The 13807-nt window shown below is 42.2% G+C and overlaps 1 protein-coding gene across 1 annotated transcript in view; it reads right to left on the bottom strand.

The window, feature by feature from the left end:
* Positions 1–4884: 4884 nt before the first annotated feature.
* Positions 4885–13807, bottom strand: part of kif5aa (kinesin family member 5A, a) — a gene marked incomplete at its 5' end in the record, with an annotated part of 34598 nt that continues 25675 nt past the window's right edge. The window contains 14 exons of the mRNA XM_083769340.1: positions 4885–4919; positions 5171–5256; positions 5789–5828; positions 5980–6056; positions 7042–7222; positions 7499–7712; positions 10206–10310; positions 10527–10598; positions 10768–10828; positions 11291–11392; positions 11633–11739; positions 12051–12106; positions 12962–13079; positions 13588–13776. Of these exons, the coding sequence (XP_083625466.1) occupies positions 5178–5256; positions 5789–5828; positions 5980–6056; positions 7042–7222; positions 7499–7712; positions 10206–10310; positions 10527–10598; positions 10768–10828; positions 11291–11392; positions 11633–11739; positions 12051–12106; positions 12962–13079; positions 13588–13776 (1401 nt within the window). The 3' untranslated portion in view covers positions 4885–4919; positions 5171–5177. The remainder of the gene's footprint in view (positions 4920–5170; positions 5257–5788; positions 5829–5979; positions 6057–7041; positions 7223–7498; positions 7713–10205; positions 10311–10526; positions 10599–10767; positions 10829–11290; positions 11393–11632; positions 11740–12050; positions 12107–12961; positions 13080–13587; positions 13777–13807) is intronic.

The raw sequence follows: 13807 nt of genomic DNA, 5'->3' as shown, positions 1-13807 counted from the left end.
AGAAGCCTACAGAACCAAATCAAACATACATGAATTCCCTTAACAAAGTTAAGCCTAACTTGTACTTTATTGTCCGACAGTGTTGCTGGCATTGTATGTCGAGTGACATTGTTGTACGACTAAGTATAAATTAGGCTTTAGCGTCTAAAACTTCCTCATACGTTACTACATCATGGTACGCTGTTATACTTACAAGATTAACAATATTTATCACACATATTTTCCAATATGATAAAATCAGACATTGGGACAGTAGATGGCGCTATAGTACACATTTATATATTTTAACCCCACCCCCCACCACACCACCCCCCCAGAATATATTTTTTACATCTAAAATATAAGGTCAAATGTAGGGTCTGTTCTGACTCATACAGCATGGGCTGATTGGGTTATTAATCATTTGACCAGACATTTGCCTGATGAAGACCTAAACTGTCGAAACGCCAATTAAATCAAGTAAGTCTACTATGGAGCTCTTATTATTTGACCAGACATGATGGAGATGTCATGTCGTGTGCTGGGATGTGGCTGTTATGCAGCAAAAAAAATGCATTTACATATCTGTATGAATGCTTTTACAATAATGTTCCTCTATTAGCGTCACTTCTTATGCTAACCTGATTGTTTATACCAACAATCACATGGGTTGTGTGTCAACAAGGAAGACATTGTTGGCCCATTGTCGTTGTGATTGCAAAGCCCTGAGATGTTTGTTAATGCCAGTGATGACGACTGAGTGCTGCTGTCATAGCCATGGTAGGACAGTGATGACGTTAGACTGAGTGGTGATGTCATAGCGATGGTAGGACAGTGATGACGTTAGACTGAGTGGTGATGTCATAGCGATGGTAGGACAGTGATGACGTTAGACTGAGTGCTGCTGTCATAGCCATGGTAGGACAGTGATGACGTTAGACTGAGTGGTGATGTCATAGCCATGGTAGGACAGTGACGACGTTAGAGTTAGACTGAGTGGTGATGTCATAGCGATGGTAGGACAGTGATGACGTTAGACTGAGTGGTGATGTCATAGCGATGGTAGGACAGTGATGACGTTAGACTGAGTGGTGATGTCATAGCGATGGTAGGACAGTGATGATGTTAGACTGAGTGGTGATGTCATAGTGATCGTAGGACAGGTAGAAAGACCTCGATCTATTCTCTATAATGCTATAATCTGGAGTGAATGAACACATAAAACGTGTTTGGTCTTCAGAAGAGTACAACGGATTTGTCAGATAGAAATTAATGAGTGAACATACCCCTTGGCTGAGAGGCATGATTGTGCCACATTTAATTTCTACCTGTACAATTCAAAGAGCTGCACATTTCTGAAGTTAGCATGATGACTTGCATTCCAAACAGTGAATCGGCTTGTTGAGCAAGCTGCTTTCCTCTATCCTGATTGGTTGATCAGGATTTTTTGGAGAGGAGACAGAGCATCAAAGCCTGAGATGGTGATATGAGCTTTCTCATTGGCTGCTGTCAGTCGAGTTAATGGAGAAATATCTGTTGAGCTTTAACATGGTACACTGAATAACATATCCAGTATATATGGTGGTTGTAAAGGGTTTGAGATGACATTTTGAATCCATGTTGATATTTTTGTTCATTCCAGATTATCAGAGAACAAACAGGAGGAGGTCATGAGTGTTACATTACATTGAGAAACACAGCATGCAAGGGGGTGACAAGTAAATCCTTTAAACTCTTTGTCCTGTTCAGACCGCGGTCATACATAATAGCTTGTTTAAAATCTTTATAGTTGCCAAATGAGTGTGTTTGGTTTGCCACACGCACACGGGTCAATAAATACACAGTCCCAGAAATGTTCAAGAATCAAAAGTAGCCTACAGAAAATCCACTGCAGAGACTATGGTTTTGAATCCTCTGGGTCTGTACAGTGGCCTGACAGTCAGAGTGTCCACTGTCCATACCAGCATAATTGGCAGTGTTTTGAGGGGTAAGCATGGGGAAGGCAATCTTTTCCACTGCACTAGCGACTCCTACAGCACATGCTGGGCGGCACATATTTCTCCACACTCGCCTCCCGCTATTGAAAAGGTTAAATCTATTTAAATCTATTTCTGGGATCAATCATTTACTAAACAATGATCCGAAATGTGATATGATAAATTCCACCCTTCTGGTACACCACGTAGCCAAAAAAAACAGTAAGAATGACTTGCAGCTACCATTTGACCTATAGCTACAATCTGCATTTAAGTTGCAACAAGCTCCATTGACAGCCCATTCACAGAACAGAAAAGTCTTATCTGATTATATTCATTGACGATAAACCCTCCAATAGTGCAGGCTTTGCAGCTGTATTGAAAGCATTGGTTATCGACTTCGTCTGTGCCAAGTGAAAGTCTGTGTTTTAAAAACACTCGTCATTGTCATGTCATGAGCAACTTTCTGTCTCTAAAACCATGCAGTCATGATTTGTTTCTGTGCTCAAGTTTGGAACCACTCGTTTTATGGGTGTCCTGTATAGGCTATGTACATTTTGTGTACATATACGTCGAGTAAAATCTCAGTTTATTGACAGTGAGTTGCTCATAACATGGCAATGGTGGATTCTTTCAAACACAGTTTTGATAGAGACAAAGAGGATAACGCAGGTGCAATATCGGGCTGTCAATGGAGCTTGTTGCAACTTAGATGCAGATAGCATCTACTGTAAGTTGCTTGCGAGTTGCGAGTTGCGACTGCATTTGAATTTTGATCCAGGAGTAGGAATTCAATGCATCTGAGAACCATTGATAATCCACATTGAATTGTCCTTACAGTTATATACCTATCAGTGTCCTCTAGGTACTGTACACTACAATCTGCACTTAGTTAGCATAGTGATTTTAGTACTATAATAAGCAGTAGAACGCTATAGCGCTATAATTACCCGTGTCTAGAGACTAGTAATTACACGCGTATTTGTATCACAGTTGAGTATAATCTTGTGTCAGGGAAATGACACAAGTAGGCAGATTTTCATTCCCAACAAACCCTACACCAGCACTTCGATTATCATATAATTAGCTACACTAATTATATGAATGTGGGAATGAAAGCCTGCATACACCAGCCGTTTGTGATACACGACCAGACCAGACATCACTACTGTGGACACATACAGGCCTAATAATGATTGTTATTATGACAATGTTGAAATGGGCTGTTGTTTAAGCTCAGACATTTGAGCTAGTTTCGGTGAGAAACACCATTTTATGTTTAAGTATAAAGGATTTCGGACACATCATAGTTTCAAGTTACAGAAAGCAGATGCAATACAGGGACAGGCCACAGAAATGGTAATGTTGGTGATGGTGGTGGCGATGATGGCTGAGATTATCATCAGACATGTACAATGACATCAAAGAGCTACGACATGACATTATCGCCAACATACAAAGGAGGTTTCCCCCAATAAAGATTGCAAACCTAATCTGTGTTGTCCAAAAAAGCATTCTAGACTTAATTATTATTTTGTTGTATAGATGTGGAGTTCTTCACATTAAAGGTTTTTAGAGAGAACATTGAGGGCATATATATACAAGAAAGGAGTGATCTTTCCTCCAACATCTCACTATAATCGTATAATTAGACAGAGTTGCATTTAGTTAGAATGTCATTTTGGAAAACCTTTCGATTTAGTTTAATTGTCTTCTGTCATTTTTCTTCCTGCCTTTACAACACCAATCACACTAACATGCTGACATACTGCAGTTCAATCTGCAAGGAGACAATAGCAGCATTGTCTCGGACTGAAATTACCGTCTAAATAGGTCATCTCTATTGAAGATTCATCATCTTTAATTCAAGATGATGCATACGTATAGTGGAACATAAGATTCAAACTAAAATGAACTTTCAAGTAGAGAATCTCTATATAAAGTGTTTATAGTATATAGACCAATCTAATCTATATCTGGGGGGAAAGCTAACTCTCTGTCTCCCCGTCTCTCTCTCTCTCTCTGACAGTGTCTCTGGACAGTTCCCTCGCAGTATACTGTACCAGCGCATGGCTAGAATCATGACACATGCAAAGATTTGTTTAAGTTACAGCCAACTCTCTTAAGTGACACGCATGCAGAGACTGAGGGTCTTCTGATACAAGCTGGCATAACACAGTATACCCTAAGTTAGGACAAGACAACAGGCCATAGAGCCTATATGTCAACGTTATGGTGCCCTTATGATGAAGCTGCGTCAGAGGTCTCGACTGGGGAAGGACTGTGCATACACAGGAACAGTTGCTGGTCAAAAGCCCCTACTGGAATATACAGCAATAGTATTTACAATCTTAGTGTGTGTGTGTGTGTGTGTGTGTGTGTGTGTGTGTGTGTGTGTGTGTGTGTGTGTGTGTGTGTGTGTGTGTGTGTTTGTGTGTGCATGTGCGTGTGCGTGCGTGCGTGCGTGCGTGTGTGCCTGCGTGCGTGCGTGTGTAGTGTGTACTACTAACTAATAAGGGATGGGAGTCAGCTCTGTTTCAACTCAACGGATTATGGAAGTTAGGTGGAAATTCTGATTCGGTAAAAAGAATAACATTCATGACTGCAATCCACGAGGGAGCTGATTGACTGCCTCATTGATTGATTGATTGATTGATTGATTGATTGACTGACTTGATTGACTGGTGTTGATTGAGTAGGAGTTCCGTAGTAAAATATTTCCGATTGAGCACTATTGAAAAATTCCTTCCTAGATTGGTTGAATTGGAACAGGCTGGGTGCCAAATCCTTACCGTGGGGGATATGGGGGTGACTCCAGCTAGATAGAAGACTACATGGCTACATATCTTCACCGCTGTCATCTTCATCATCAGTGATGCAGTGGAAGGTAGGGGCCCAGAGAAAGGCTGCATGCAGACGAATAGTGAGTTCTTATCATGGAGGGGGAGACAGTTTTTTGGTAATCTGTAGACAGAGAGAAAAACAAAACTTGGTAATCAGTATGAAAGCGAGAGAATGTATTCATGTGTAATAGATAGATGTAAAGATAGATAGAAGATCATGTAAAAATGGTAGATTCTGTAAAGTAAAAGAATGTGTGCGTGCGCACGTGCCTGCGTGCGTGCCGTGCGTGCGTGCATGCCGTGCGTGCGGTGCCTGCATGTGTGTGTGTTCACTATTCAATGCAAATGTTTGTATGGGTGTGTATTGTTTACCATGTTATTAACTTGCAGCCGTCTCCTGCTGAATGATGTAGTGCCGATTTGTATCATCCACCTCGCTGCTACAGTGTACATCACTCCTGGAAACACAGACATAAAATCTATATTATAACTATATTTATTCAGTATACGGTAGGGCTTTCACTTAATGACTTTTACTAGTTGACTAGTTGCCTAGTTTACTAGTCGACTAGTTGTTTAACTTCCTATTATTTAAAAAAACCAAAAACTATTGTACAAAAACGGTGTACATTGGTGCCTATAATCTAGCATTCTAGCTGATCTTGAGGCCTACAAAAAACAAAACAAAAACTTTCTTTTCTTATCAACTATAGTCAACTATTACCAACAAGGTCAACTAGTGGATTTACTAGTCGACTAGATGAATAGTCGACTAGTTGCTTAAAGTCCAAGTATACGGAGCACATCACTACAACTCTGATTCAGGAGTACTGTCGTTTGTCCAGTTGTTTTGTTGTTATACTGTCAAAATGACAATAAAATATTTCAGTCAAAACAACAACAACTCAATAGTGGTTGAGTGTTCACTCAATGGGCACGCAAATTGAAAAAGTCATATACCGACTGTGGCTATACAATTAAAAACGTCACCTGTTATCGTTGATGTCTCTCGTTTCGCTCGCGCTATTTCCTGTAGAAATGGAAAAGAGGTTTGATTGATCAGTTAAGTCTGTTTTGCAATGCACAAATACATTAACGCACACTCAATTTTGTGTGTATCTGCAATGCATGTGTCTGTGTGTACAAAAATAAATAAAAATTTGTTTACTCACTGGTCTCACCATTGTCTATGTTGAGTGGGTAGGACTCGAGTATGTCTGTGGGTCTGCTTGCTCTGTAGCCCAGGGCGGTGGACACTCTGTTTAATGCACACGCACACGCACACACACACACACACACACACACACGCACGCACACGCGCACGCACGCGCACGCACACACACACACACACACACACACACACACACACACACACACACACACACACACACACACACACACACACAGAAATAAATAGACAGAAATATGTTCACACATCTTCAATGATATACACAAAATACGCTCACAAAACACAGTGAATCAATATCAATACACAGTTATATCTGTATAATGTATGTCTGCGAGCCAAACCTTATGTGCACGAGCACATACAAAAAAACTCGTGTTTGCTTCCCACGTTTGGACATACATACATGCAGTGTTGATTTTGTCGACTAAAACTATGACGAAAAATGTTCATCGACTAACATTTTTCACTGAGGAAAACTATATGGAAACTAAATGAAAACTCAGCTATGATGACTAAAACTAAGACTAAATATATTGACAATTTCATCAACAAATAAAAACTAGTCTAAAATGATAGGAAGGGACTAGTGGACAAGAGATCCAGTAAAAAGTATAAAAGACACAAGTCATTTTACACTTGGTTGCATGCTGAAAATAGTCGATCTACAAGCTCAGAGCTTGTGTGCTTGTAGATCGGCTATTTTCAACCAGTGTAAAATCGGCCATTACGACAGCATCAAGGCCCGCCAAAATACATTTTAGTGGATGGAAACTATTCAAAAGACTATGACAGAAGCCCTAAACACACCAAAGGGTCACCATGCGACTCCTTGGGTCCAAGCGGTTGCAAGGAGTTAACGCTAAAACTGTCTCGACCCTTTGGTGTAGTTTGGGGCCATTTCATTCCATGCGTTGAATCACTAGGGTCAACGTGGGTCAACGTGCAACAAGACATATCACACCGCAGGGACAACGCTAAAACCGTCTTGACCCTTTGGTGTGGTTAGGGCTTAAAATTAAAATCTAAATCCTCTGTCAGAATCAACAGTGCATACGTGTTGGTCTGGATAGAGTTGGGGTTGGAGCCGGTGCTGCTGGCTGAGCTCTGGCGTGACAGGGCGCTCTGGAACAGGGCGTTGCTGTAGGCGTTGGAGTGCTCGCTGTTGGCACGGATGTACGTGTAGAAGGGGTTGGTGGGAGAGCACACAGGCAGCTGCTTCGGTCTCACTGGCTTAGCTGGAAGAAAACGAAAATTATTTTTGGCAGTAGTTCTCAAACCTTTTAATTTCAAGAACCCATAACCCCATAACTCAGAGAGTGTACAAATGGAACCAAATGGACCTGTAATCGTCAAATGAATTGGTTCTACTTGGTTCCATAAGATTTACAGACCTGTAAGGTAAAGGGTCCATTTAGAACCCCCTCAGGGAACCCTGAGGGTCTATAGACCCACTTTGATGTTCTCTATTATTATTAGTGGCAATGGTCAATTTATTTTCATTAAATAAGTACCTATCTGTGCAGCATGGGGGCGCCTGATGCTCTTTGCCCGCATGGCGTCCTTGATGCGGTCGACCTCCTGTTGGTATCGGCGTCGGTCAATCATGGCGCCCTCCTTTGCGTCCCTCAGTGCCGTCTCCAGGGCCTTAACTCTCTCAGCAGTAGACCGAAGCCGTTTCTCCAGCTTTGGAAGCTCACAGCGCAGATCTGCATTGTCACGAACCAACTGAGGATGGCACAAATGATACGGACAGAGAGAGAGGAAGAAATACATAGAAAGACAGGAGAGAGAGGGGGGGAGAGAGAGAGAGAGAGAGAGAGAGGGAGAGGAAGGAGAATTTGTCTTGCATCCGAAATTATGCAAAAATAAGTTCTGAATCTGAAATCATCATTAGATCACATATATGCTGTATATATGTATTGGTTTTGTCGGCTGAAGAAGTTTGGAGTGCCAGTGAACGGAAAAGCCTACAGTTGGGTGGTGCGGTCAGCTGAAAGCATAAGGGGAGTTTAGCTTCCCTCTCTCCAGGAACTGTACAAGAAGAGGTTTGTAGTCAAAGCTGACCGATCATCAAGGAGTCACAGGCACCACCCCAGCCACAAACTGTACAACAACTGCTTGTTGACTGTTTAAACTGTCACCAGGCTTGACTTTACTTTTTGCCTGTGGATCTACCACAGGTACTGTACCTGAAAGTGGAAGTTACTGCAATTTGTGGACTTGCGCTGGTGCTCTTTACACCTAATCTCATCTCATGTACAATGTGGTGATACTCTTTTTCACCTTAATTTCTAATACCATTAGCTGCTACTAATATGAATGCTCCTTACAATAATGTCTAGCCTGAGCTCACAGTACATACTGTACCAGCTGAATAATTATGCTGTGTATATAATGTAGACATCTAGGTCCTGATTCTTCAAAAACGAAATGCGCCAGAGTGTAACGGTGACGGAAACAGATATCGTATTTATCCGTCCGATCAAGCTACGTTGAGATGACGTGTTATTCAGAGAGTGGTGTGTACCACAGGTGCGCTGGCGTATCGCAGGTGTATGTCATACTGAAAGCAGCGGGTGCAAAGTGATCGGAAAAGCAACCGACAACCTCATCTGCATTGATCCACGCCCCATATCGACCATAAAAGGCTTCAAGCATGACTCAGCAGACAGCAGTTTGTCTGAGATCACAGCCGCGGTCACTGCTATATCCAAGCTTACAATGGTGCGTGCTCCGCTGAAGCAATATAATTATAATTTATTTAATTAAGTTCGGGACCAAGGCGGGTGTTCACTCACACCTTTGCAGAGGTAAAACATATCCGATATTTAAAATATCGGATATGTCAATGCAAAAGTCGTCTTTTCAGAGAGAGCGAGAGAGAGAGAGAGAGACGAGAGAGGGAGGGGGGCTGCATGGGCCCTCGACACTGTTGCGCGATAAAGAACAGTAGCCCATACATTCATAAGTAAATATATTATAGGCCTACCTCGTAGGCCTGGGATCCTCTTGTCTGAAGAAATTATAATCCAGTGAGTTTATCCAGTGAGTTAAACTATTCTGTGTGTGGCATCCATGTGATCAATATCAATATACATTATTATAAATTCTGTCTGTGTGTCCGTCATGTTCACGAGTGGAGGTGAGCTGGTTTAAAACTGATATGACTGGCCAACTTTCAAACACGCTGCATTCATTAGGCTAATATTGGTCTTCTATTTTTTTTATATATGGCTAATTAGCCCTATTCATTTTCCAATGTGAATCGGATCGGCAGTACGCTGCTGTCTGCCCTCCGCCACACACACACACACACACACACACACACACCGACCGACAGTCAACTGACTAAGGAGCTCCGTAACAAAACAATTTCAATAGGCCTGCCGCCTACTGCAGGCATTAACAATGTTGGATTCGTACAGTGCAGAATGCAGATCGATAAGCCTATGTTCTTATTATAATTGTGAGTTTGTTTTTTAACATGCGCGAGAGCCGATCTACAAGCTCACAGCGCTGTGAGTAGAAAGCTGTCAAGTGAGAAGCGCAATCGCGCATGCTATAGTAATATCCTAATAAATAAATAAAAAGGTGTCAGGCTTGCACTGCAGGGGCAGTTTCTGTATGGGACTCTAGGCTATAACTTGCCTATGCATTTAGGCATACAAGTGCACTCAGCTTTTATTATATAGGCTATAATTTCTTTATGTGCTGATCGACCAATATGTTGGGGACACATGCCTACATATTTTATCTGAGATTTGGGAACAATTTATTGATTCAGCATGAAGACTAAAGCCTTCTGAATAAATCTATATGCAAGTGTATGCTTCCGAAAATTTCTCCGCCACCTAAAGAGGTGGCGGAGGATTTAGCGGACTTTCCGACCAACCAAAGACAGCGTCAAGTTCACGGGCATTTTCATGAATTCCAAATTAATGTGGGAAATCCACGTAAATGCCTTTCCGCTAGCGTCACGTCAATATATAAGCGGAAGCGCGTTGAAGAATCAGGCCCCTAGTGTTAAAAAGAAATCTCCATGCCCCCTCCCCTCTTTTCGTTATCTCTTTCTGAAAATAACAAAGACGATTTCAGCCACTTCTTTATAACCTGTAAACATGTGGTGTGACAATGAAGGTGAGGTCTGAGTTGATTCTGATACCTGTAAGGTATAAAGTGAGCCATCGGATACCCTGTTGTCTTCCACTGTTCTCTTACCTGTTTGTGAACCTTTGTAAGTTGGTCCAAGTTATTTTCAAGAAAGGAAATCTTCTGCTTCTGGGTGCAAGACCCCCCACTATCATCAGGTTCCATTTCGGAACTCTGCAGGGGGTTGGATGGAGGGAGAATTTAAGACCAAAAGAAAAGTAAAGAAGGGGAGAAATTAGGTTAATTAATTACCACAAATTCCCACTAAGTGAAGTGAGGGACTACACTGGGGACTATACAGTGGAATACTTTCTTCTATCCACATTATCGATATTCTCAAGTGCAACTGTGCAAGAACAACTTTGCTGTTGTATTATTATCCTCACATACTCTTTTAACCCGCGACGTGAGATCCTGTACAAACAGCTTGCGCAGGTTGTGGAGGGTCTGGAGCTCGCGGGCCTGGAAGACAGACAGACATAGAGCTGGTTAGAAAGATGATGAATGACAAAGAGTAACTGGAGAATTATAAGATTATAAGGAGTTAACTCTTTCTTTAAATATGACAGATACATTGTTTATGTTTTGTATGCATAGATCATATTTGTAGTCTGTTTTAATTGTTACTCACGACGGTCTCCTCCAGACCCTTGAGGTCCTGTTTAGTCTGCTCATGGCGCTCATGCAGAAATCTGAGAGGAACAAGGAATCACAGCATCATCACATCATCATCATCACATCATCATCATCCTTAATAACGTCCATCCCACATTGTATCTCTCAGCCAATGCTTTCAATCCACTTTTTACAACCTCACAAAATGTGAAAACATAAATCAACATTTCATCATAAAGAATAACATATTCCGTGATACCTACAACATGTTCCCCAAATTATTTTGGACCACAATGTGTCTACATAATTTCAATACAAAAAGAGATACAGGTTTTATTTCCCATTTTCTGTTCAGTCACTAGTATCGCGCACACAAGACATCAATAACGTCCTTGAACGAAAGACAAAATGATACTCTGAGAAAAGTATTTCAGCTGCAATTTAAACACGTTTCTGTGTAACAATGAGGTGTTGTTCTGTGTAACAATGAGGTGTTGTTTCCATTAAAGAGAGAAAAGCAGGTTGTCCTTCAGACTTACGACAGTTCCTCCAGGCGTTCACTCTTGGTGTTATCTTGACTCTTCAGACGGTCAAAGTCAGAGCGAACCTGAGCCAACTCCAGCTCCAACTTAGAGTTACGACTGGAGACAGAGAAAACAGGACAACATGGTTAACCACCTGCCTTGACAAAGGCAGTAGTAGTAGGAGTGATTGTAACCTGCATTAAAAATCATGAAAGAAAAGGATGCAATTAAAAACTTTCTATCTTTCTATGTAGGCTAATGTATGTCTGTGCATATACATCATAATTCATCAAAGTAGGCATAAGTAAACATCTCTATAGACATTATAATTGATGTATATTTATTCATGCTACTGACTCAGTGAGCTCATCGATGAGCCTCTGCTTCTCGTTGATCTCATCCCGCAGGCGGGCCAGCTGCTTGTGGTGGAGACCACGGTGAGACTCCCCCTGCTGGCGGGAGGCCTTCAGTGCAACAGAATGTGTATGTAAATGTATGTTTGTGAGACAGAAATGCTATATTCATGTTGAAATTAAATAAAAGGCTGCACAAAAAGGTTTTACAAAACAGAGTTTCACGCATGCAGTGAAACCCCTTTTGGTCAAAAGACCTTCCGTCAGTGCTGAAGATCACGCCAGACTTGCAAACATTAAATATTTGTACAAAACAGAATTTCAAAATAGTATTGTAGAGACCACAAACCAAACTTGTAGAGCTAAAACACCTCCATGTTTATGTTAAATGTGTATGACGAGCTTCATATGCATGTTGTTACCTTGATATTTCCATCTTCGGTCTCACCCTTCTCTCCCTCCTCCAGCAGTGAGTTATCTGGAGGTCACAGGAGAAGGTTTAAACTAGGTACAGATCAATGTCTTCTCACTCCCAAGTCGTTATACTGATGCTTGTTTGGCGTACCAGAGTGTTGATGCAGACCAGAACGGTATACCACATTTCATTCACATCCCAATTTGACCCGGACAGATCATTTAGGGCCCTAAGAGTCACAATAAGGGCTCTTCTTCACCCCTTCAGGCTTTACCCATAAATATATATTTTGTTTGTTTTTATAACTTGATACCACTGTTTTTTGTAGCCTAAATTAAATAGTATTCTGTGCCTATTGGAATGCAACTCAAACGGTACTGAGTCGACAGAAGCAGACATTGCATTGCTCGTTGTGGGCACTTTCTTGTTGTGGACACCAAAAATAAGTTTTACTCTTATGTACCTGTACACAAGATGAAGCAATTATAAAGCACAACTTTGCTCAGGCGCTCCTTGTGAGGACTCAAGTCCTGCCTTGTTATCAGCTTTCTATGTTTCTATTTCAAAAGTGGTCCCCAGTGCACTGCCTTGTGACCCAAGGCAAGGGGGACTCCTGACCGAACACACATTTAGGTAAGAATGTGTTCACAGATATGACTGTGATTTGATAATTACCACCCTCTGTAGGCTCTTAGTGAAAGGAAGATTCTTCGAAGATCTTTTATCTGTCTGTGTTTTGGCCTGCGTTCATGTGAGTGAGTGTGTGTGTGTGTGTGTGTGTGTGTGTGTGTGTGTGTGTGTGTGTGTGTGTGTGTGTCTATGTGTGTGTGTGTGTGTGTGTGTGTGTGTGTGTGTGTGTGTGTGTGTGTGTGTGTGTGTGTGTGTGTGTGTGTGTGTGTGTGTGTGTGTGTTAATTACCAGGGTCTTGCAGCTTGGCCAGCTCCTCGCTGAGGGAGTCATGGCTCTCCTCCAACAGCCTCTTCTTCTGCTCTACACTCTGCATGTACTCCGTCAGAGAGCGGATCTTAGCCTCATGCTGTAGTAGGCACACACACACACACACACACACACACACACACACACACACACACACACACACACACACACACACACACACACACACACACACACACACACACACACACACACACACACACACACACACAGTTAAATGTATCTATTTGTACTTTATCGATCCATCCATCTCTCACCTCAGAGCTGATGAACTAGGAACAGTTACAGTCGTCCATCTTTTTTCCTTCCTTTCTGTCTACCCATCCTATAAGGCTCTCCAACGTTGAAGCTGCCACTACCTACTGGCGAAAAGTGGAACTGCAGCACATTCATGGAGGTGGACATGTGCTGCTCTTCTGCTCGCTCGAGCCATTGAGTTATAATGGTACTTCCGGCAGTCTTCCGGGTGCTTCAAAACACCACTGAGCAACTTCTATTGAAATATATAGCAGGGTGTCCGCCCTCTATCCTTTATATAACTCTATGACCCATCCCTGCCTCTATCTCTCCTCCATTCCTCCCTCCCTCACCTGGGAGATGAGGAGCTGGCAGGAGGACAGCTCCCTGCCTGTCTCCTCCATCTTGCGGTGACACTCCAGCTGCAGGTTCTCCAACTGACGGCAGCGCTTCACCATGCTCTTCACCTCCGACTTGATCTTGCTGATATAGAGACGAGCCACGGTGAACTCCTCCTCGATCGCACCGCTGATCTCCACCGGCTTGGGGAGACGAGGAGAGGAAGAGGTATTA

The sequence above is a fragment of the Protomyctophum parallelum genome (assembly GCF_964188405.1).
Source record: "Protomyctophum parallelum genome assembly, chromosome: 7".
In the NCBI taxonomy this organism is placed as follows: domain Eukaryota; kingdom Metazoa; phylum Chordata; class Actinopteri; order Myctophiformes; family Myctophidae; genus Protomyctophum; species Protomyctophum parallelum.
Note: the sequence above shows the minus strand (reverse complement) of the source record. Positions and strands in the feature narration are given on the sequence as shown.